The 22,679-nt window shown below is 41.4% G+C and overlaps 2 protein-coding genes across 2 annotated transcripts in view; both read right to left on the bottom strand.

Annotated features, from left to right (window-relative positions):
- Positions 1–14,822, bottom strand: part of tbc1d16 (TBC1 domain family, member 16) — a 25,640-nt gene extending 10,818 nt beyond the window's left edge. Inside the window, exons 1-7 of the mRNA XM_026165070.2 lie at positions 14,682–14,822; positions 9,534–9,746; positions 6,791–6,953; positions 6,332–6,640; positions 798–992; positions 486–633; positions 188–352 (exon numbers count right to left, since the gene is read on the bottom strand). Of these exons, the coding sequence (XP_026020855.2) occupies positions 188–352; positions 486–633; positions 798–992; positions 6,332–6,640; positions 6,791–6,953; positions 9,534–9,714 (1,161 nt within the window). The 5' untranslated portion in view covers positions 9,715–9,746; positions 14,682–14,822. The remainder of the gene's footprint in view (positions 1–187; positions 353–485; positions 634–797; positions 993–6,331; positions 6,641–6,790; positions 6,954–9,533; positions 9,747–14,681) is intronic.
- On the bottom strand, positions 13,996–22,679 carry gaa (alpha glucosidase). The gene is made up of 19 exons (XM_026165069.2): positions 21,805–22,679; positions 21,324–21,475; positions 20,937–21,102; positions 20,671–20,767; positions 20,445–20,564; positions 20,120–20,238; positions 19,617–19,748; positions 19,311–19,421; positions 19,106–19,219; positions 18,901–18,985; positions 18,695–18,812; positions 18,231–18,364; positions 17,914–18,065; positions 17,538–17,686; positions 17,260–17,401; positions 17,002–17,100; positions 16,388–16,552; positions 16,102–16,254; positions 13,996–16,004 (listed from the first exon to the last, which is right to left on the bottom strand). Exons 1-19 carry the CDS (start codon positions 22,336–22,338, stop codon positions 15,939–15,941), a joined length of 2,808 nt encoding a protein of 935 aa, XP_026020854.2. The 5' UTR covers positions 22,339–22,679; the 3' UTR covers positions 13,996–15,938.

Genomic DNA, 22,679 nt, shown 5'->3' with positions numbered 1-22,679 from the left:
ATTCAAACTGAAACTTCAGTGTAGGGCTGAGTTTCAAAATGACTTTCCGAAGCATGTGCTACCAGAAAATGTGATGCTTACAGTATGGATAGGTATGACTGAGCTTAACATATTAGCTGATTGATTACGTTCTGACTGATTCCTCAGAATTATAATAGCCTGCTTGTGTTCACACCTGCATACATACCTTGCGCAGCTTATACTCCTCCTCCACCTGTCCGTTCTGGTTGAGGTGACGTAGCCAAGTGGTGACATCCAGCCTTCGATAAAGCCTCTCTTCTGGGTGAGTCTCGGCCGATGGCAGGGTGGGCCTCTGGATGGAAAACTGCATGCAAGACTTCTCATCTGACACCTGATGTTAAATGAGACCAAAGGGGAGAAACACATTGGCGAGGACACTACAACTGAATAAAAACCGTTAAAAAAAATGCTTCCTTTTCCAATAAAACTAGAAGCCAAACTGGGAATTTGGGCTGTAACCCGACCTGGTCTTTGAGCTGAGTTTCTCTGCAGCACTTCCACTGCTGGAACACCTCAGCCAGCTTGTCCAGGCCAGCATGATGAAAGTGGAGGATCTTATATTGGCTTTCTCTGCTAGCTATCACCAGCTGGCCACTAGTGCAGGCCTCGTCACTGCAACAACACAATGGTGAATGATAAAGTCAATAACTACTGTAGTAATAAAGAACCTCACGCAGCGAACAAAGAGCCTGTGAGAGAGAGAAAAACATTACGCAGTAGCGCAGCAAAGTGACCCCTCGCGACCTTTCTCCGACCTTTTGCACTCTCCGACTGACCTGAAGAAGAGTCTCAACGACCTCATGTGACCCAGGTCGACCCTGAAAACTCCACACAATTGCTCCAGAGCTAGGAGCTTCTGCTGCTCCTCCCACCGCATGCCCTGCGACTGGGTGCTGCTCTCAGAGGGGGCATGGCTGTCCAAACTTGAAGCAGAGCTGGCCGAGTGGTTCATGGATTCCTCGCACAGCTCCCTGGAAAACAAATAAATTTAAAAAAAAAAAAGAAAAAAGATTTTGGAATCAGAATTTGGGGGTTTGTTTAATTCAAGTATTTTCCCCTTTACATCACAATAGGGAGTCTTTAAATGTAGTTTCTCTCTCTTTGCTTCTTTAACCTCACATTCAGATAGAAAGTTGTGTTTTTCAACGTGAAGCATTGACAGTGAATATCACAAAGTCAGAGGCCGTTGGTGGAGACACTCCTCGGCTCAGCTCTCCCCTGTTGTTTTATGTCTCAATATGTTTTTCACCAAGAGGCTGAGAATAGGAGGAATGCATGGAGGCGTCAGAGGACAGAAACACACACATGCACAAACACACAAGGAAATCTGTACACACACAAATCACACACACACACAAATCACACTGTCCGCTGTCCAATTTCCCCTGTCATTCCCTCATGGCAAGCATGTTGTTCCCGGCACTGAAACCTGAGCTGAAGGCTCCTCTGCTGCACGAGGAGACACACAAGAACACACACATTATAATCACACGTGTGTGCAGAGAAACATGCATGCGACAATGCCAAAATATGTACGTGGCCAACACAAACACGCACTGCGCACCGCAGCAAACCACACGCCAGCCAAACTGCTCGCTGGCTGGCGTGTTCTCTCTAACGTACACACATGTAGACACACACACACAGACGCTCAAGAATGGACCATAGCTAATGACCAAAATGCACTCGCAAACACGTCTCCAGACCTGCTAACGCTGAGAAACAGAAATGCATTAAACCCGGCGACATTTGAGAAGCACACGTGTAAATTAAGTTGCCTGATTATGACTTGCTATAAATCCTACACACACACACACACACATATATATATATGCATCAGAAATATATTTTTTAACAATACAGCCAAGAAGAGGTCATTCACGATCAAAATTTAGTAAGAGAAGAATATCAATTTGTAAAACTGTATATATTTTTTCCACTCTGCTCGCATCAGCTGACACGTTGGCTTCTTTGATCACGAGGGAGGCCGGCTGAGCCTTTTACGCCCCAAATCAATCATGTCTTGCTAATAATTTGCCTGTTAGCAGATGGGAAAATAACAAGGCTGATCAATCCAAGCTGCACTGTTTCCTTATGCTATCTGGTGATTTACTGCTCTCTGTCTCATGTATCATGCCACAAACCAGACTGTGGAAGACTACGAGACGGGGAGAGAGGCGCAGAGAGTTCTGGTAAGAGAGTTAGGCAATGTGAACTATGAAGGAGATCTTTTAACGGACAACTGTGTTTCCCCTTTTTTTTTGTTAAGTGACTGTGAAGGCCCATAAGCCCATTTACAGCTGACATTTCCTTCTCTCTTTCCTGCATGCTTAAGACTCATACATTAAAATCTTTTTGTATATTTCGCCACACAGACAAAAAAAAAAAGTAACAAAGGTCAGAGTGAAAAAGCACTTGATTTCTGAAATCTGAGCATGGGTCATTCACTGTGCTGCGTTCAAGCGTAAACTCAAGAAGTGATTAACAACATCTGTCAGTGTTTAGAGCTCGATTCTATTCATTTATATTAGGGAGCAAAAGTAGGCAGCAGTCACGCCATAAATTCTGCACAGTGTACATTATATAAACAAGCTGTTTTGCTTGAGTGAGACTGCTGTAACCATCATGTCCCACCAGGCCAGAGTGAGATCAAACTGCCCTGAGGCCCTGTGTAATGCTTCCCTCCACACACATAAGGCTTTACTCCGGGGGAAAGTGCTGCCAGGTCACCCTGAGAACCACCACGCAGTGAACAGGCCTACAGAGACTCCCAGGTCCTCTAGCTAATCCCTGGAGAGAACAGGGAGTTTAAGGGAGGGCTCAGATGAAGGGGGCGGTGTGGGCGCACACTGAAAAGTGGTCAGTACAATTTGAAGTTTTAGAAAAGGAGAAAAAACATCCAGCATCATCTTATCCTTTTCGGAAATAATCCCTCAAAGGCACTTTCTGCACTCTGGACACTCTTTTGTCCATATTAAATGTACTTTAATTTGATTATAAACCAACAGATAAAGAAGAAAGAAATATTTCTGCTGAAAAAAAAATCCTGTTTACCGATTTTTTCCCCCTTACATAACAATTAGGTAGTTGAAAAAATATTTAAACATGGAAAACTGGAAAAACAAGGAAAAACTAAGATCGCAACTGCCAGACCAAATATACGTAACAAATGGTTGCAAACGTTTTCAGGCGTCACAGTAAAAAACCACTGTTCTTAGACATAATCATATACTAAACGTTCCACAAAGTGCAGCCCCAAGAAGGCAGTACGCATTGACAGCATCATAAACTAATGTTAAACTTTAAAGAAACTTGTTAAGAAGCTCGACAGAGATTGCTGCAGATTTCTCTCTCTCCCTCTTTTTTGCCCTCTCCCACCGCTCTCCTCTTTCTGCCCCCCCTTTTCATCCGCTCTCACTCTCATTCGCAGAGCTTTCTCTTTGAATGATTCCAAGTGACATGTTTCCAGTTCCTGGCCCCTTAACAGTGTCAATTAAAGCAAGAGAGAGAGAAAGAGAGATTGAGTGGGTTCCAGGGTTTTGGCTGCTGCTCTGCTCTCTTCAGTCCTCTAATCCAGAGAGCTGACATTCAGCCCAGCACAACAACCCTGGGAGCACTGAGAATCAAAGGGCTTCACACAGACTTTAGGAAGGGGAAGGGGAAAGGGGGTGGTGGTGGTGGGCCGAAGTATTTGAGAGGTGGACAACACCAAACGATACAACAACTCGAGAATATGCAAAAGGAAGAGATGTGAAATAATAATAATGAGAAAAGTGGGAGGAGTTGACAGATATGGAGAACAGAGGAGAATCCAAAAGAAGAAGAAAAAGAAGGAGGGGGGAAAAAAATAACAGGCAGAGGAAAAGATGGATACAGTGCCAGAGAGCTGTGAAGAGACACCAACAGCAAGTGAGGCAGAGAGTTTTGGATGAAGAGAGGGACGGAGTAAAGGTTAGAAGCTGTGAAGCAAAGAGCAATGCCAAGTCACACACTGACTGCACTTACAGCGAATGTGAAAAAGTGGCTAAAAACACTTAAAGTCACACTGTTTCACTCTCTCGCTTTTTTTTTTCTTTTTTGGTGGGGGGGGGGACACTGACACAGGCTTACACATTTCTGGGCAACATATCAGGCCACATAGCTGCGTGAGGAAACATCCGCAAAGGGAATCATAAAATCACACGACCGCGAGGTCTGAACAGCAACGCAATTACTGTACAGATGGCTCCCCTGACTACAGAACAGTGTGTGGAGGGATTGTGGTTTGGCTTGCTTTATTTTTGTTTGTTTTTTTAGGATTTGGAGACTTATTTAAAGACCTCTGTGACATTACACAGCATTTAGATCGAAGGCCAATTTAAATAAAAATTGAAATTGTGAAGCCTGATAACATTTCATGGTTCCTGCTGAAGTCATCTACCTGCTTTCAGGTCGCTCGGGACATTTAGCTGTAGTGCAGTGAGCCACCTTGTGGCTTCAAACTGTAAACCAGCTCACATGCAATCAATTCTTTTCTTTTTGGCTCCACCTTCTGGTAGCTTAGGGCAACTAAAAAAAACAATTTGTGAATAAAAATAACACAAAAAATTACAGTAAGGGAAAATTTAACATTATGTTATTCGAAGCCACAACAAGAAAGGGAAAGAAATCAATCATTTTGACTTTATGGAGCAACTTAGCTGATATTAAATAGAATGAAATATTTACTATAAATTTACTTTGGAGTACCACTGAATACCTCGAGGAATGTAGGAACAGCCCACTAATATAGCCTCATTCGCTTTTAAAAGAAACACACACAATCTCATAATATTTATAACACAATCTACTCACACAACACTTCCATGATCTTTAAATGTATGCAAAAATAACCCAAAATAACCCTTCCCATAAGTTAGTTCCTAAACACGTGGCAGGCTCAGTCTGAAAAAAGCTGTCCAAAGTTTTTGATTATATTTTCTTAAAACTGCGCATAACAGGCTTTGAATGTGTTAGTTCCTGTTTGGTGACTGGTTAGAAGTGTTATCCAGTCAACAGAGATGTGTGTATGAACCCTGCTGTATGAAACAGAAGTGTAAACGGTTTAGCTTCACCTTTCTTTGTTTGTTAAATAAACTTGAGAACCTGGACAACAACGGGTCAGTTACTGTAGTTTTCACACAGTGTCTTTATTTTTATGATAACAAATACAAACACAAAACAATATGTAAAATGCTAAGTCACACCATCCCTCAAAAAAACCCCAAAAAACCCCAACAAATAATTACATTTGAATAATTTTAAAACTGAGTTTGCACGCACTGGAGGATTTAGTGTTGCATTGTGCTTAAAATTTATTATATATATATATATATATATATATATATATATATATATATATATATATACACACACACACACATATACACACACACATTAGGGGTGCAACGATACTCGTATCGATATTGAACCGTTCGATACAGTGCTTTCAGTTCGTTCATATCTATATATATCTATATATATTAGGGGTGCAACGATACACAAAATTCACGGTTCGGGTCGGTTCGATACTTTGGTGTCACGGTTCGATATTTTTTCGATACAAAAAAAATGTTCATGCCTTTTTAATTTGTCATTTATTAAAATTATAAATATATATTTTAACTCAAAAGTACAGTTTTTAAATTTAACCCTAACCCTTGTGCGTGTTTTTTATTTTGACAGCGAATGCGCACCTGTGGACATGTATATATATGTATGTATATATGTATGTATATATATATGTATGTATGTATATATGTATGTATATATATATATATATATATATATATATATATATATATATATATATATATATATATATATATATATATATATATATATATATATATATATATATATATATGTATATATGTATATATGTATATATATATATGAGAAGGAAAAAAGTGACCTGACCAATTAGTGTGTTTTCGTAATAATAATAATAATAATAATAATAATAATAATAATAATAATTTTTAATAATTATTATTTTTACTCAACCTTGAAGGGAAAAAAAAAACATACAAAATTAAACAGTTTAAACTCTCCTATGTATAACTAATAATAAAGATTATTGTCTTTATTCAGGACAAGGTTATAAGTTGCCTCTAGCTACTAAAAAGCTGTATAAAAGATAATTTGTGCCAAATGCAACATTTGCTCATAATTGTCAGTCTTTTTATTATTAATTGATTTGTGACTTGGTGAGCCAAATTTTCCACTAATGTGGGCAATAAATTTATTCTATTCTATTATTAATAAGGCGACTTTCAATCCTCTCACTGACCTGCTCTCGTTGTCCAGGAAAACGGAGCCACTGCTTTCACAGAGGGCCTCACTAACGGGGGACAAGCAGAAGGGAGAGGAGAAGGTGTCCGAGTCCGAACCCATAGTGCTGTCCCGGCTCACTTCATCAGACAGCTCACAGGAGCCCTCGTCGCCTTCCTCCCCACCTGAGGGGAGCTGCTGCTGGTGTGAGGACGGATCGGCTCCAGCCTCGACCACCAGGCTGTGGCTCTCTGTGGAGGTGCTGCTCGTAATGTTCCTCTCCTCATCCTCGTCTTCCTCCTGGGCTGCTGGGGGACGGGAGTGAGGTCTGGAAAGGATGTTTATAAATTGAGTTCCTTGAGAGTATTTCAGTTCATGCTTTACTGAAAACTGCTTCCCACTACTGTGTGGTGCTGATCGAGATATCAGCACCGCATAAACAACCCAGAGACACATTTTAAGTAACACGTTCTTGTACCGTCTGCCTCTGCGGCGGGCGTTCCTGCGTACAGGCGAGCTCTCCGGAGTGATGTATCGCAGCGCCTCTTCATCCTGCCTCTGGATGCGGGAGTTGGGGACCCAGGTCAGGATAAGAGTGGTGCCCAGGCTCTCATCCTTCTCCACATGGACACAGAGGTAGCCTGCAGAGGGCAACAAAACCTTGATCGTGTTATGACTAATTATGGTGGAGGTAATTTGGGAATGTAAGAAGAGCTTGTGAAGCATTTTATATATAGCAGCCAATTTAAAACAAATACGTAACTCGAGAACAGGGAGATGATGATGACAGAGGAAGTGTTGCTCATATATGCCAGGAAAAAAGACAACACGTATTCAAAACCACTCCACTAGCCGTGTACGGTCTTTACATGTATGAATAAGGCAAGTAGACAAAGGTAAAGCAATTCAACTAACGACCAAAGGCTTCATAAAACAGAGGAACAGCTCTTGTTTGAATTTATGAGGCAGTACAATAAAAACCTGAATGAAGTTTACAGCAGCTTATCGGACACAGCTATAAATGTCACATGGTTTAGAGCCCCTTTAATCTTACCTTTTAGATAGAGGTTAGAAGTATAACTCTAGCTATTTTAACCTTGATTTCAAAGCAAAAGTGTGCTCTTTTGGATTAGCAGCAGTATCAGTGAGGTTTATATAGGTTTATATTAAATCAAGTGCCTTTTTACTCAATTAAATTTACTGCTCTTTTTATATTTTTAAAACGTCGTCTCACATTTTCTTCTTCATTTATCGTTTTATGGTTTTCATGTTTGTCTTTTTATATTCCCTTGTGTTTCTTCTATATCTAAATGCATGATAGCTAAAAGAGTGTGACATCGCTTGCTTCACAGTTGAACACTTTCCCCAAACAGGCAAATTTATATTCCATCTATTCAAATCCAAAGGTTATCACTAGATCATTTCTACATATTTGACACTGGTGTGAAATTCTATCATCGCTGGCATGTGGATTGTTGAGTTGTGGTCACAAACACGTTTTATTAGGTCAAAGTGACCTTGACCTTTGACTGTTGAGTTCATACTTCAATCCAATTTGTGCTTTTTGCATTCACATACAGTGCTTTGCACCCCTCATTTCTTTACATTTTGCTTCTAAGGAGCCAGACTTTCTTTTTTTTTTTTTACATGGTCTTGAGCAGTAGCTTTTCAGGCTTTCTGAATATATTTTCAATTATACCAGGGGAACACTTTTGTTGGTTAAGCCACTTAACACTGACCTGGGAGTTACTCAAACATACAAAACGGCACCTAACCAAAGGTAGCCAAAGATAAGACAATTGGACGAGTGTGAAATGTTTGCACCAACAAAGTGATTTCTACAGAGCCATGAGGTGAAAACATTTGAGGAAGAGACAAGAGAAGAAGTGTCAGGCGTTAACAAAAAAATAATAATTATAATAATTCAGCAAAAGGACATCTAGTCCTTTTAGTGAATTATTATAATTTTTATTAATTAGTATAATTCCAGCTATAATTTATAGCTGGAGAGTGTCTGAAAGTCACATCCTATTCAGCTGATCAATGAACTGTTCACAGAAGCTTTGTCAGGGTGGCTGTTAAGAAGAAAAAGAAGGCTGAGAACTTGTCAATATCTAAGGAGGAGGTCGGGAGAGAGGGATAACAGTGTCTAGACCCATCTGTAAAATATGATGGAGACTGTCATGGTTTGGTGCTGCATTTCAGCCCGTGTTGGGGATTTTGTCAAAACTGAGGTACAGAAAAATACCTTCAGATTTTCATCCACCATAAGTATCTGAAAGATGTCTGACGTGGCACCTGCTTTATTTTTCAGTATGACAGCGTTCCCAAAATACACGGCCAATACGTTAAAAGCTTACAGGGATAGAAAAAACACAGAGTGGAACATTAGCCACGGACTGGCCAACCCAGACCCCAGACCTCAGTGTGGGATCATCTTGACAGATAGAGGAACAAAAGGCATCCAACATTCAGAGAAGAGCTTTGAATATCCTTCAAGAAGCCTGGAGAGCTATTCCTGAAGACTGCTTAAAGAAATTACAAGAGAGATTGCTAAGAGTTCACGCTGTGCCGTGACACTAAATATTGACTTTTAACTGCTGTGTTTGCCTTATATATACTGTAAATTGCTGCACCCATTTCCCATTTTTTAGCAAAATAAAAAGAAATGAAGGGTAAATCAAGACTTTTGCACAGTAGTGTAATCTCCTGGAGTTTCTCAAATAACATGTTCTGAAGAACGAGGCATGTCACATTGACCGTCTTTGCACTTTGACCAGTTGTGCCAAACCGCCAAAGAGATATCACATTCACAAGTTGGAATGAACACACATCCCCCAAAGTATAACACCTCCGGTTGTGGTGGCTGCCAGCGCCGAGGTGTAAAAAGCACTTCCATGCCAGCTACAGATAGATAAAACACAATGTAATGTAATGCATGCGCTGCAAATACAACACAATCAAACAGACAAATGCACTGCAAAGTCAGTAATACCCTGCAAAAAAGTCTAAGTAACAGCTGGGGACAAATAGCTGACTTGAGCAAATTAAAAGGGTACAAAACACTTAACAAGTGTCTCAGCCATTTTCACTTTTTCATCATGACCTCTATAAACAACTGTATTACTGTCTTGGCTACTTGCAGCACATTTATGTATTTTCTTCTGTTGTATTTGTCAAGTTGAAAAGTTTAGAAGAAGAAACACTTGGTTCAGTCTAACCTGGGTGGTGCTCAGCCAGGCCAGGCAGGGGCTCCGCGGGGTGCACGCAAACATTATTTTTGGAGAAGATAATCTCGCCATCCAGTCCCGAGCGTAACGATGAGCCCCCCGCCCCAGGGTTAAAGGTCAGGAGGTCGGAGGCCTTGGAGGAGGCACGCCGTAGGAGCCGACCCAAAGACATCTCCTCAGGCACCAGGACACTGCGCCCATCCTCTGAATATGAGAGATTAGGGAGTAGAAAAAGTCATCAGGTGAAGGGGAGGATATAAAGGAAAAATTAAAAGTATAATTTCAGTAAGGTAAATATTTGACAGAAGGTGCAGCACAAATTGGTTTAAGAGCTGCACTGATCCTCCGTCACACGTGTGCTAGTATTTACTGCAGTGTCCTTACTGCAACGCCCAGCCCTACAAGGATCCCCTCTCCCCGCCGTACTTGTTCAGCACTTCCCCATCCCACATTTTCTCTGCCGTGCACCTGCGCTCCCAAACACATTACCACCTTCTGCATACTGTACTACTGTGTAGCCGAGGGTGTCCCACCTTTTGCAAACAGCACACACATATGCCGTTGTGTGTACACACACGGAGAGAAAGACGTGCGCAAACACACTTTACTCCATCTGTGTGAAATTCAGGGCAGTTATCAGTAGCCAGCAGATGACATCAATGCCAGCAATGAATTGGGATCAGCTTGTCACACCAGCAGTGTTTAACTTGTCTGCTTTAGAAAGAAAGCTTTGTGCGATGTCAAGTTAGATGTAACAGGGCTCTTTTGAAGCTTCTGCTTCAGCGTGTTGTTGAAGGCTTTCGTCAATGATAAGGTTTAAAGGGGATCTTAGTTTGCAGACTCAAAGAAAACTAATTAAAGCCTTACTTTTGCATTTAACTTCTCTTCATTGACATCAAAGAACTGCAGAATGCAATGATAACTTTTATTTATCTTAGCTGTGCCTGTATCTTTGAATCCAATGCAAGTGTGTAACCTTGTTCTCTTGCAGGCTGAACACCCCGGCATGTACTCCTCACTATCTGAGGAATGTTCCCTGCTTTTTCCTCAGAGGGCATGTTTACCTCTGCTTGATTAAGAAGCCACCCCACTTCCTGATGCCAGGCCCCAGACAGGAAAGCTACTGGCACGAAATCCGGTGCAGGACCACTTTTTTGGGGGGTGGGGGTTAGAAAGTGTCTGTGGTTTCTTGCAGATGTCAGTAATCTTAGGCTTAGTCCCATTTTACTAGTTTTGCTCATCACTGTTTTTAATTTAGTAGATTAATTAGTAGATTAACACATTAACATTTTGTTGAATTTGGCACAAGATTAGTCTGCTACTGAACCCGTCATAAGACAATCTATTGTGCACTCACCTGCCATTTCATTAAGTACAACGGTTCAGCTGCTTAATACAAATGTCTGATCAGCCAATCACATGACAGCATTCAGGCACAAAGACATGGTCAAGATAGCCTGCTGAAGTTCAAACTTGGGCTGGGCCATATTATACCCTTCACGGTAATACCGGTATAATGTTAGGCAACGATAAGAAAATAAAATATCGCGATAGAATGTGGGTAAAACGCGCATGCGCAGTGCCTTTGTTCCAAAAAGCATGGCGGCAACGGAGAATGAGAAGGGGGGAAGCGGATCGTTGAGTGCAATGGATGAACCAGAATTGGTTTGTAAAAATGGTGCAACTTCAGTGATGTTGAACTGGTTTGGTGTTTGTCTGTCAGATACACAACAAAGGACATTTTTTTGTAGAACATGCAAGCGGCCGGGTCCCAAAGTCAAACGAACAACTGTGGCATATTGAGAGTTAAAAACTGTCTAAATGATTTCACCTTTAATAAAATGATCAGCACTGCTGCTTTACCAGGTGTAACAATTAAGTTTAACATCCAAGCATCCATGAAAACAGAATTTATTACATTTAACGGAGTTAGAAGTTAGCAGGAAGTTAGCTCGCTAGTTTCACTAGCTACCTAAGCATGATATAGCATGTTCTGACTGAGAGATTTCTGAAAAAATTAAAACGTACAGCTCTGCTATCACTTCCAACATAAATGAAGACAGGAAACTAAACAGCAGTGACGTTTGTAGGGTTACTGAAGTTGGGCTAGCTGGTATATAATGATGTGCTACGTGATCGCTAGCGACACAGCTATGTTAGCATAGTAAAAACAGTGAAGATGCAGGATGAATGCTAACACTTTTCCACTCGATAAACGTGAGGGTTCCTGATGGTTAGAGACAAATGCAATCGCATGGCAGCATGCTATAAACGGACCAAACTTCAGTCTGAGATAATCCATCCACAATACAAGGTTAGTCATTAATATACTGCAACAACATGGGAATAGAGCAGCTGTGATAGAATACAGCATTAAGGAATCAATGGTACAGAAGTGGAGGAAGCAAGAAGTATGAGTTGAATAAAGTTTGATTTATCTGACTGCTTTGTTTCGCTTAATGTGCCTTATAATCCCATGCACCTTATGGTCCGAAAAATACGTATTTGACTTTTTTATTTGGCACACTGCAGTTTAATGTTGCAAAGCACCTCTTTTTAACTTCAGTGGATATTATACATGGTTATGCTCAGGATACATCTTCCCATTTCTACTGGAAATGCCCTTGGATTAAACTTTCAGCAAGAAATTTGCATTTGCACTGTTAAATTTTTATATAGCTTTAATGCACATAAAAAACAGCTGCTTTTTTTGCGCTAGTAAAGTTGTGGAGTTGTATTTTGTCTCCAATCAATTATATTGTCAGTTATATCGTTATCGCAAATTTTCAAATATATATCGTGATAAATATTTTTGGCCATATCGCCCTGCTCTAGTTCAAACTGAGCATCAGAATAGAGACAAATGCTCATTGCATGGTTGTTGGTGCCAGACGGCCGTTCTGAGCATTTTAGAAACTGCTGATCTCCTGGGATTTTCCCACACAACCATCTCTAGTGTTTACAGAGAAGGGTTGAGGAAAAAAATAACCAGTGAGCGGCATTTGTCTGCGTAAAAATGTCTCTTTGATGAAACAAAGGTTTGCAGAACAGCATCAATGAATCCACAACACCTCAAACACTGAAACAGATGGGCTGCAGAAGTCGACACCACCTATCAGCTAATAACAGGAAACTGAGGCTACAGTCCACACAGGATCACCAACAGTGGACAACAGAATATTGGAAAACATTGCCTGGTCTGATGAGTCTCAATTTCTGCTGCCACATTTGAAGGGTAAACAACATAAAAATCATGGATCCATTCGCAGGTCACGTGATGGTGGTGTTGTGGTGTAGGGATATTTTCTTGGCAATCCTCCACAGTCACCAGATTCAATCCAACAGAGCACCTTTGGGATGTGGTGGAACAGGAGATTTACATCATGGATGTGAGCCAAAAAAGATTTGTGTGATGCTGTCATGTCAATATAGACCAAAATCTATGAGGAATGTTTCCAGCACCCTTTTTGAATCTGTGCCACAAAGAATGAAGGCAATTCTTAAGGGGGAAGGGGGTTCTAACCACTACTCGGAAAGTACAGCTAATACAGTAGCCTATGAGTGAATATACATAAATACTTCAGACTAGCAGTAAATGAAGAAAAATAATAGTTGTATTTCTGCATACTCTGATCCATGCACATAAAACATGCAAACTGACCATTATTCAAATAATAAGAGGGCTAGACCGTAAAAATGATTCTTTTGTGAAATCCCTGCTACTGTGTAGTTATTTTGGTCTGTATGCGATTACAGGGTGAACCGGGTCATCTTCTCAATCAGGCTGGACAGCGTCCTCTCACTCTTTCCTTCCCCCTTCATCTTTATGCTGTCAACGCCTTGGCGTGCGCGCACATTCCCTCTCTTCTCTGACCTTTCAGTTTTATCAAACCGCTCACATGCTCAAGACTGAAACACCATGTTCGCCTCAGTCTAGTCCTGCTGTGACAGACAGAATGATGCACATTTTTCGCAAACTTTTAACAGATCACCTGCCAGAAAGATTGAAACTCTTAATGTGAACATGAAACTTTGCAAGACTGAAGCTGAGCTGAAAATGTAGAAAGCAACAAGCTTCCACGATCTCAAATTCTCACCTCTGGGCTACATTAATTAAGTTGTCACATTGTGACATATGAATGAAGGAGCCAATACTTAACACTCCTATTTCATCACCACTGTATATTAATGCCTAAGGCAGGTGGAAAAAAGGAAGGCTGAGAAACAAGATTCTTCTGAAGTCAGCGAGTTATGATAAAATGTTACAGGTGACTCAGTGGGAAATGGTTATAAACACAGCATAGTTCTCTCATTTTTTCTTTTTGGTGTTTTACATGTTAAAATGACTTAAGTGTAAACCAATATTAAGTTTTTTCAGATATGGTGTTGATAACTTGCAGTACAAACAGGACAAAGATAAGTAGCTTTTTTATAGATAGAATTGAAAAGATGATTCACCTTTTTTAATTTTATTTTATTAAATATGAAGTGATAACATGTATCCATCTCATTTTGCAACAGAAACAGACCACAAACTACAACTTGTCTCTAACAGGTCCCACACATAGGGAGCACTTTGAGAAACTTGACTTAATTACGATGCGCTCAGGTTATACAGATTAGACGTGCACCCGTGACGTGGGTCAACGCGTTTCTGAGGACATAAAAGGGTGCCTGGGGGTGGTTTGATCCCTGCCCTGACTGCGGTGGGGCAGCCTGTGCAGCAGAGGCGTGCCGTGATGTCCATCAGCTATCAATACAGTCCTGACAGGCAGCATCCGCCTGACAGCGGAGGCGAGGATGGACAAGCCTATTTACACGCAGGCCCTTACGAGTTTTTACTGTGGCTCTGTGGCCTGAGCCTCACTCTGTAGCACCTTGAACATAAATATTTTACTTTAGCTCAGCTGAGCCATGACCGAAATCCGACTGCTTGGCTGGTGTTTTAAAGCCGTCCGCGTTTGCATGCAACTTAAAAGTTGCCGGGAGACAAAAACACTTCGGGCTCGTACCGGAGAAAAGCGTCCTCCTCGGCGCTTTGGCACACACCTGTTCCAGCGGCAGAAATGAATGAATAACAAGCAAATTGTAGAGAAGCGGAGCGAGAGGGGAAGGGGGCTAAAGCAGCTGAGCTCTCACCGTCAGTCCCGCCGCAGGAGTCTACAGCCCACACCGGACAGCCATCACACCGGGCAGGCAGGGGCCGAGCGGGACGTACCGGCGCTGTCTCGCCTCCTTTCTCCCAGATCCGGCTCTGTTGTTATTAACTGTAAGTCCTGTTTGTATCCTTGTTTTCCGACAGGGCACGCTACATGTCTGACTGCTGCGGTTTCTACAGCGGAAAAAATACACTTCCGGTTCGAATTTTCAAAGTAAAAGCTCGCGCTAGACTAACAATGCGTGCGGTTTAATTTGTAGCCCGCACATGTCGCGCTTCCTACAACTACCCGATCGTTTGCGTCCTACTTGACTTCACAGCTCCCAGACCAATCCACAAATTTATTGCTGCTTCCGGAAATTTAAATGGGTTTTTCAATCCAAAAAAGCCTGGGCGTAGATTTCATATTCAAAATAGTGAAAGAAAAGTTGGAGCATGGCTGCATTTGAAAATACAAATGCATTTCACACCATCCGCAGTCGTCATCGGCCCCAGCCTATCATAAAAAAGCAGAGCTTTTTCATCATAAGTGACGTTTTAAAGGTCACTGGCAAAGGCTTGAATACAGTTGGTCAGAGGCTCTTCACACACCAGCACTGCTGCCTTTACCTGCCAGTACAAACCTGATTATTTTTTTAGGTTATTTCCCACTAGAATAATATGCTTAATGTAAATCATACAACCATACATACATACATACCACTCAGAATACAAAGTGTGCAGTAGTTTTGTGTCAAATGCATACACTAGTGGGGCATGCAAGTCCAATTACTCAGAGGGAGCATGATCACCCTCATCCAAGGATTCATTCAGCTATGAGTCAGTTACATCATGGTTGGCTTTTATCAAACTGTTCAGAGGACACAGTAAATGTGACATCTCATCATAGTAAATGCTACACAAGTGCTGCAGACAAACAATTTTGAATTATTTTTTAACTATTTCACAAAAAAATAAATGCAAAAATCTTTTTCAAAAATAAAAACAATTAAAATAGTTATAAAAAATAAATACATTTCAAGGCATTAAACCGTTTTGAGTGTAGCAGTTAGGACATGCAAACCAGATATACCACGGTGGCTCCCGTGCTTTGATATTATCATGTCCTGTTTTGTTTTTTTGTTGTTGTTTTTCAACAAACCTGCTGATCCAAATTCCAGGCAATTTTGAAGAAGAGATGCAGCAAGTCTACGGTGCACAAAATGAGTGTTTTTTTCTTTTAAATGAAACTCAGTGTATTAGAGAACCCACTGGACCGTAAACACTTCTGACATGGGTAAGGCCAGACTAGTCACTGCTAAAACCTACGAGAAGAGACAGGGAGGAGAAAGACAAAAGTTTATTTGAGGCAAAGAAATGATGGAAGTAGTGGGGCTCATATGTTGCTGGTTAAAAGCTCACCTTGGTGTCAGTGCGATATGTAAAGTCCCTGACTTTCTCCCCATTTGCTAAAATGTAGCGAGGTGGTGAAGGCACCCCGAAAACCTGCAGCCCTCCCAGCACCAGACTGTCCAGTGCCCCATTCAGCTTTAGAGGGTTACTCACAACCTGAGACTGAAGTAAAGCCAGAGATGTGTGTGAAACACTGTCCCTCATTCACACTTTTTGCATCAAGCAGTCGTGCATCACAATGCATAGCAAAGTCTCTGCTGCTTTCCATATGGAAATATAAATAATCTCTACTTACCTGTTCAGCAGAGAAGATAACGTAGCAATAATTTTGCATTTCAAAAGTGTCGACGCTCTCGCCATCATCCCAAAACAAGTCGCCCCGGGCCCAGCCGCCCGCTGACAGCGCCACAGTCAGGAAGAAAGGGTTGTTGCGTGAGGCTGTGGTTGTCAAAGCAGGCTCCTGCGCAAGAAAAGGGAAGATCAAAGAAAATATGATGTTAAGTTACAAAACATCCTCTTTTCTTCCAAGTGTCTCAGCTAGTTTTGAACTTTAACACCTCATCTAGGAAGTCGTGACAGTAATGGGTCAACATTTGATCATAGAGACTGTGGATGAAAAGAGATTTCTCCCATGTAGCGAAATAATTCCTTCAAAGAGCTGTATTGCTTATAAAGAAAAGCATCACAGGGTGAAGTGATGTACTGATAACGACTACCGTAAACTGCAATGTCTGAATGAATAACTATCCAGTAAACGATGTGCTTTGCTTTGTTCTTTTATACTGAACTCAAGCATAACTTAACAAGCCCTTTTTAAAATCAGTTTTTCCATCAAACCTGTAAATTGTGTCTCCAAACAGAATCAAGATCTTCAAACATTTGCTTTTTTTCCCTAAAACAAACACCCACCTGCTGGGGAATGATGTGTCCTTCCCTCACATGAACATTGATGGTGTCCAGAGGAGCTGGCAGGAGCAGGAACTGCCCTTTACTGTAGAAAGGCTGACCCTTGAGAGGCCAAAACACAACATAAGGTTGTAAATCCAGTAAACACTAATGTCACGTCCCTCCATGGTTCATACATGATTCATACATGATTTATTATTGTGTGGCTCATACATTCTAGTGGTGTTGTCAGAGACGGCTGAATATGACTGAGTGACTCACATTGTGCAGGCTGTACCAAGTGGCGGGGGGCAGGTATGCAGCCAGTTCTACAGCCCCTTGCTCTAAAACTGGACTAATAAGAAGTGAACTCCCCCACAGGAACTGTTTGTCTATGGTCCGACTGTTAGGGTCATTGGGAAACCTAAGAGCGATGGACATACAGGGAAGAGGAAAAGAAAGATGAAAAGTGAAATGAGATGGCCTAAATGGCTTTGTTTATGCATTACAATAGAGTACCAAAAAAGTAAGGGAAGAATAGCTATGAAGAGGACACACACTCCATGAATAGAGGTCTGGCCACAGTTTCAGCAGAGGCGTGTGCATGGTGGAAGAGTGTGTAAAGGAACGGCAGTAGGGAGTAACGGAGATACAGCGCACTCCGCATGGCTGCCTGGGCCCGCTGCCCAAACACATAGGGCTCTTGAGCCTGAGGGACAAGACAAACACACACACAGTGAAGAGATTGAGTTACTCCTTTTCAATAATAGATGAAACAGATGGACGTCTCTACATGACCCGAGAAAAGAAAAACATGCTGGATAAACCTCTTCTTCATCATATAACTCCCCCGACAGTTACTGTCACTAAACAGTTTGCACATGCATCTGAATTAACAGACCATAAACATAACCAGTATCAGCGTCCGTGTCTCACAGCATTGGGCTTGTCATTGTGGTTCCTCATAAATGGGTAGAAGGCCCCAAGCTGCATCCACCGAACGCACAACTCCTCAGTGGTGTTGCCTCCAAAGCCGCATATGTCCGCTCCCACCAGAGGGACCCCGAACAGGCTGAACTGCAGCACCGCTGGAGGGGACAGGTACAAAAGCTCCATTTAGGTCAATTCACTATTAAGCTGTGGTAACTTCAAAAATACATTCCAATTCTGATGTTTTGGGTCAATATTCTTACGAGATGAGAGGATCTCAAAAAGCCAGTTCATGTGACCTTTCAGAAATGACATTTCCTCACCAGGAATTGAGAATCTGAGCTGCTCCCAGTCACTCCTGACATCTCCTGTCCACACTCCAGAAAAGCGTCCGATGCCGGGGAAAGAGGAGCGTGACAGCACAAAGGGTCTCTTCCTCCGTATCTTCAGCAAAGCACTGAGGATGGGAACAAACCCCAGGATAAAACCCCCCCCACAAAGAACAGCTACATGTACATAATCTGTAACACTGGGCACCATTATTCCAAATTCAAATTCTGAATCCTACAAGACATCACAGGAAGTGAGAAGTTATATGACCAGGTGGTAAAAGCATTCGATTTCTGTCATTTCATCTCAAATTATTGACTTTTTTATGCAACAATAAAATCACTGTTTCATAAAATTATCATGTTTACAAAGTGTTACTATATATTTATTACTCGTTCTTTCATCCACAACAAAACAACTAACTGTGCAACTGTGTCTAATCACATCCTGGCCCAACCTGTGTGTTGCATAAGCTTCTGTGAGTCCGTAAAGATTGTGCAGGTTGTAGTGAAATGACATCTTCTGCCGAGCCGACATACAGAGGGTTCCTGAGTTTAACCGTCCTCCAACGACACCTGTGTGTCGGAGAGTTTTGTAGAATAACATTTTGTCTTAAAAAAACAACATAAAATCTGAATGTTTATGTGCTTTTAAATGTGTTACTTGGTGTGTATGGTGGGTTCTCAAGGTCACTGTCAGGACAGCCCTCCACCGAGCCCTGCACAAAACTGGCTGGTTCGTTCATATCCTGTGTGGAAAGAAAAACATGGAAAGCAATTTTTATTTGATAGTGTATAATAAATGTCCACATTTCAAAAAAGTCATGCACATTATTTGTGAATTACAACCCTGTCCTGTGTACACATACAATCCAGAGACCATCTACAGGAACTTTAGAGTGAAAATCTCTGATGCAGTCTTCCCACCATTGTCTGGTGTCTGGGTTCGTGAAGTCAGGAAAGGCTGTTGGGCCTGGCCAAACCTGCGTATACAGAATATGACAACCCCACATTTTCAGATAAAAAAAAATGCTACATACATATTGCCCCCCACCCACCCCAACCCTATCTCACCTTCCCTATCAGGATTTGCCCTGTAGCGTTTTTGATAAAGACATCTCTTTTAAGTCCATCATCAAAGGGAGGGTACATTCCTGGGGTGCTGCTGCTGCTTATCCCTGGGTCCTGTAACATAAACGAGGAGCCTCAGTCAAAACTTAGGACATTTTTGCTGCCCTCCACTGGAAAAATATGGTTAATACCTGCTTTTAGCTCCAGTGAAAGCAAGAACAAAAATGTTTTGTTTGCATCAAATTCAAATGCAAATGTATATATGTATATAGTAGTTTGTCAGGTCTTTTAAACACAAAGATGTCACACCAGAATAAGGATGTACTTCATGCCTCTCTTGTGAAACTCCTCCACCATTTCTGGCAGATCCCCGAATCTCCAGGGGTCAAAGGTGAATACCCTTCGCTTGTTTGCGTAATCCAGGTCATTCCATTGTACATCCTGTTGGTGAAAACGGTTAAATATTCTCAGGAAAAAGGCAGTTTAATGAAGACTCCAGCTGCCACATAAAATCAGTGAGTGCCTAAGACTTCTAAAGATATTTTCATTTAGTTAGACAGTTTGGCACATCAGCCACCTTATAAACAAATAATTAAAAAAGTAAACATTAAAATCATAAACATGAAAAACTGAGGACAAACTGCCTTCAATTCATTTTTTAACTATCATTAGAGTTACTGTTGTTACACATGGATCGTTAATGTTATCAATCTAAAATGAAAATTTAGAATGAAAAATAAAATTTTGAATACTTTCTTAAACAAATGTATAAAGCAAATGCACAGATGGAGAATCTTCTATGAATTTCATACCATCGGAAAGTTTTCATCATGCATGCTTTGTGCAACCTTTCGGGTCGTATTAGTGGTCGTGTAACCCCAGCGGCACAGATGAAAGCCCAGCGACCAATAAGAAGGCATCATAGGATAGCCTGGGGACAGATACATGATAACTCTGAAACACATAAATGCATTCCTTCTTTTTCTGATGCCCCAGGACTCGTTCAAATGCACAAACGCTCACATGCTTTTACAAATTACTATTTTCAAACTTCACATCTCTTGTAGTAAGTATACATGCTTATTACTGCATGGACATGTGTTAGTGAATGTCAGCCAGACAACTCATGCTGCATACCAATGATCTGAAGGTACTGTCGTATAACACTTTGAGGGTCAGGACCCAAGAAAATGTAGAGATCCAGGATTCCACCAGTGGACACCCAGGTGAGAGCAGGGGTCGGCTGTAGAATCACCTCTACAGAAACATTTGGGAAGTCAGTGAAATGGCATCAGATGCTAGAATCTGTTCTATGGAAAGTGAATTCAAAAAGTGTGGGATGTTGGATCAGAGAGCTCAGTACCAATTGCATTGCTATTTAGAAGGAAAACTCCATGTGCTAAGCCATCCTCTTCCTGTACTATGTAAAATGGGTGGGAGCCATAGAGGTTGGCATCAGCCTGTGGGGAAAGACAGTGTCAACATCATAAAGAAAGCTTACAAAAGACTGTTTAATATGAATGACTGCTGCCAGACATATAGTCTAAATCGTTTGAGTATCGGTCCAGAAGGGGGCGCTCCTAACCTTTGAGTTTGACGACTGTTATTGAACCACTGCAATAGACTCACATGAGGTGCCATGTCTCTATTCCAGAGAGTCAGGGAAGTCCAGTTTAGATCCAAGAGGAGAGAGGTGTAATGTTCCCCAAGGCCAGACACAAAAGAAGAGGCCAGTGTGATAGACAGCTGCAGGTACTGGTCAGCAAACAGCAGAGGAGCAACTGTGGTGTTCATACTAAACAGGCAGAGGATGTGTACAAACAAAAAATAAAGTGATTTAAACATATAAGTGAAATGAAAAAAAAACTACCAGCACAAAATGATAAATATGAACAGAGATAACAGAGCAAATATGAACAAGCTGACTACATCAGAGTAAGTTATTGACTGACACTATGATGAAACTCACTATATAGTCCATCCTCAAATACATTAAAAATGAAGTGAACTACTCACATCACCCTTCCATTGGATTTCCGTCGCACCATAAAGCCAAATGGGTCAGACTGGTATTCAGTGGTATAGAGGACACTCTGTGTATTGGCTTTGCTCTGAGGAACACCGCCTGGCAGATGAACTTCATACCGCTGAGATGATGGGTCCTTTAACTTTATAGAAAAAAAAGGTTGATAACTATTTTTCTTTGAAATGACAAAGTATGTAAAATAATAGAGGGTCCAATACTCAGTTTTTTTTTTTCAAACTGTGGTGCCTGTCCTACTGGTGGGACTCTTTATTTGTGTATTTCATTTGAAAATTACTGGAAAAGTCAGCATAAATATTCATTCCTGGGTTAATTCAAGGACATTCAAGACAAACGTGCTTTTATAAAATAGATTTGTTGGACTATTTCAAACATAAAAATAAAGCAAAGTTAAATTAAAATATTATCCTTGACTGTGTTGTCTTGATCACATGTTTGGGGATGAATGCTTACTGTTAGGTGGAAACAGTCTGCTGTCTCTTGAATGTCATCTAGTCTTAGAGTGGAGATATCTTTGGGGAGGTAGGAGGGGCTGGCACGAGTTAGTGTGGCACCCTGACCCCGAGGAGTAGGTATGAGGGGTCCCATTTTATAGCCAGGATACACACGGGGGTAAAAGCACCAGGGTGGTCCTGCGGAGTCAAGCAGAGGGGCGTAGCAGCATCCCCTGTCCTCACACTCGCTCTGGCTGAGCAGTTTGTCCCTGCCACAGTCAAACCGACTCTCTGGGGCCATGGCGCATTCACTGCCTCTGGAAATATTACATTTCTGGGATCTTTCAGGGTGTATACCCCGACTTGAATTGTTCTGTGGCTTTGCGGGATTATAAACAAGCCGTCCATGTGCCGTGATGTCATGTTGCTCATCCCGAACTGACCCAATCTGTCGTCGGGCTTCACTGGTGAAAAAGCGGTTCATGAACAAACAAGCTAATAAAGAAAATGCGAAGAGGAGCACGGCTACAGTGAAGTGAGACAACAGACCCATCGTGCATTGCTCAGTCTAAGGATCCTTAAATGAACTTTGCGCTGTCTTCATGAAACTATTCAGTGGTAGTAGGGTATGTAGTAGGTCATGTAGCTACATGTAGCAGTCCCAGTCCGGTGTCCAGCGGTTATCTGTTCCCTCTAATCAAATTATCCGCAGTGTCGGAAAAGACATTGTTGTGAAGTTGCGACACATTAAATTAATAAATTTATTAAAAAAATTATAAATTTATTAAATCAAGACGTCTACAGTGAATTAGGTTAACCATTAATAGCAAAAACATGCTTTCCGAAAACATCAACATGAAGCAACATGAAGGCTAACGCAAAACTAGGGCAAGC

Source organism: Astatotilapia calliptera, chromosome 4 (assembly GCF_964374335.1).
Source record: "Astatotilapia calliptera chromosome 4, fAstCal68.1, whole genome shotgun sequence".
Taxonomy (NCBI): domain Eukaryota; kingdom Metazoa; phylum Chordata; class Actinopteri; order Cichliformes; family Cichlidae; genus Astatotilapia; species Astatotilapia calliptera.
Note: the sequence above shows the minus strand (reverse complement) of the source record. Positions and strands in the feature narration are given on the sequence as shown.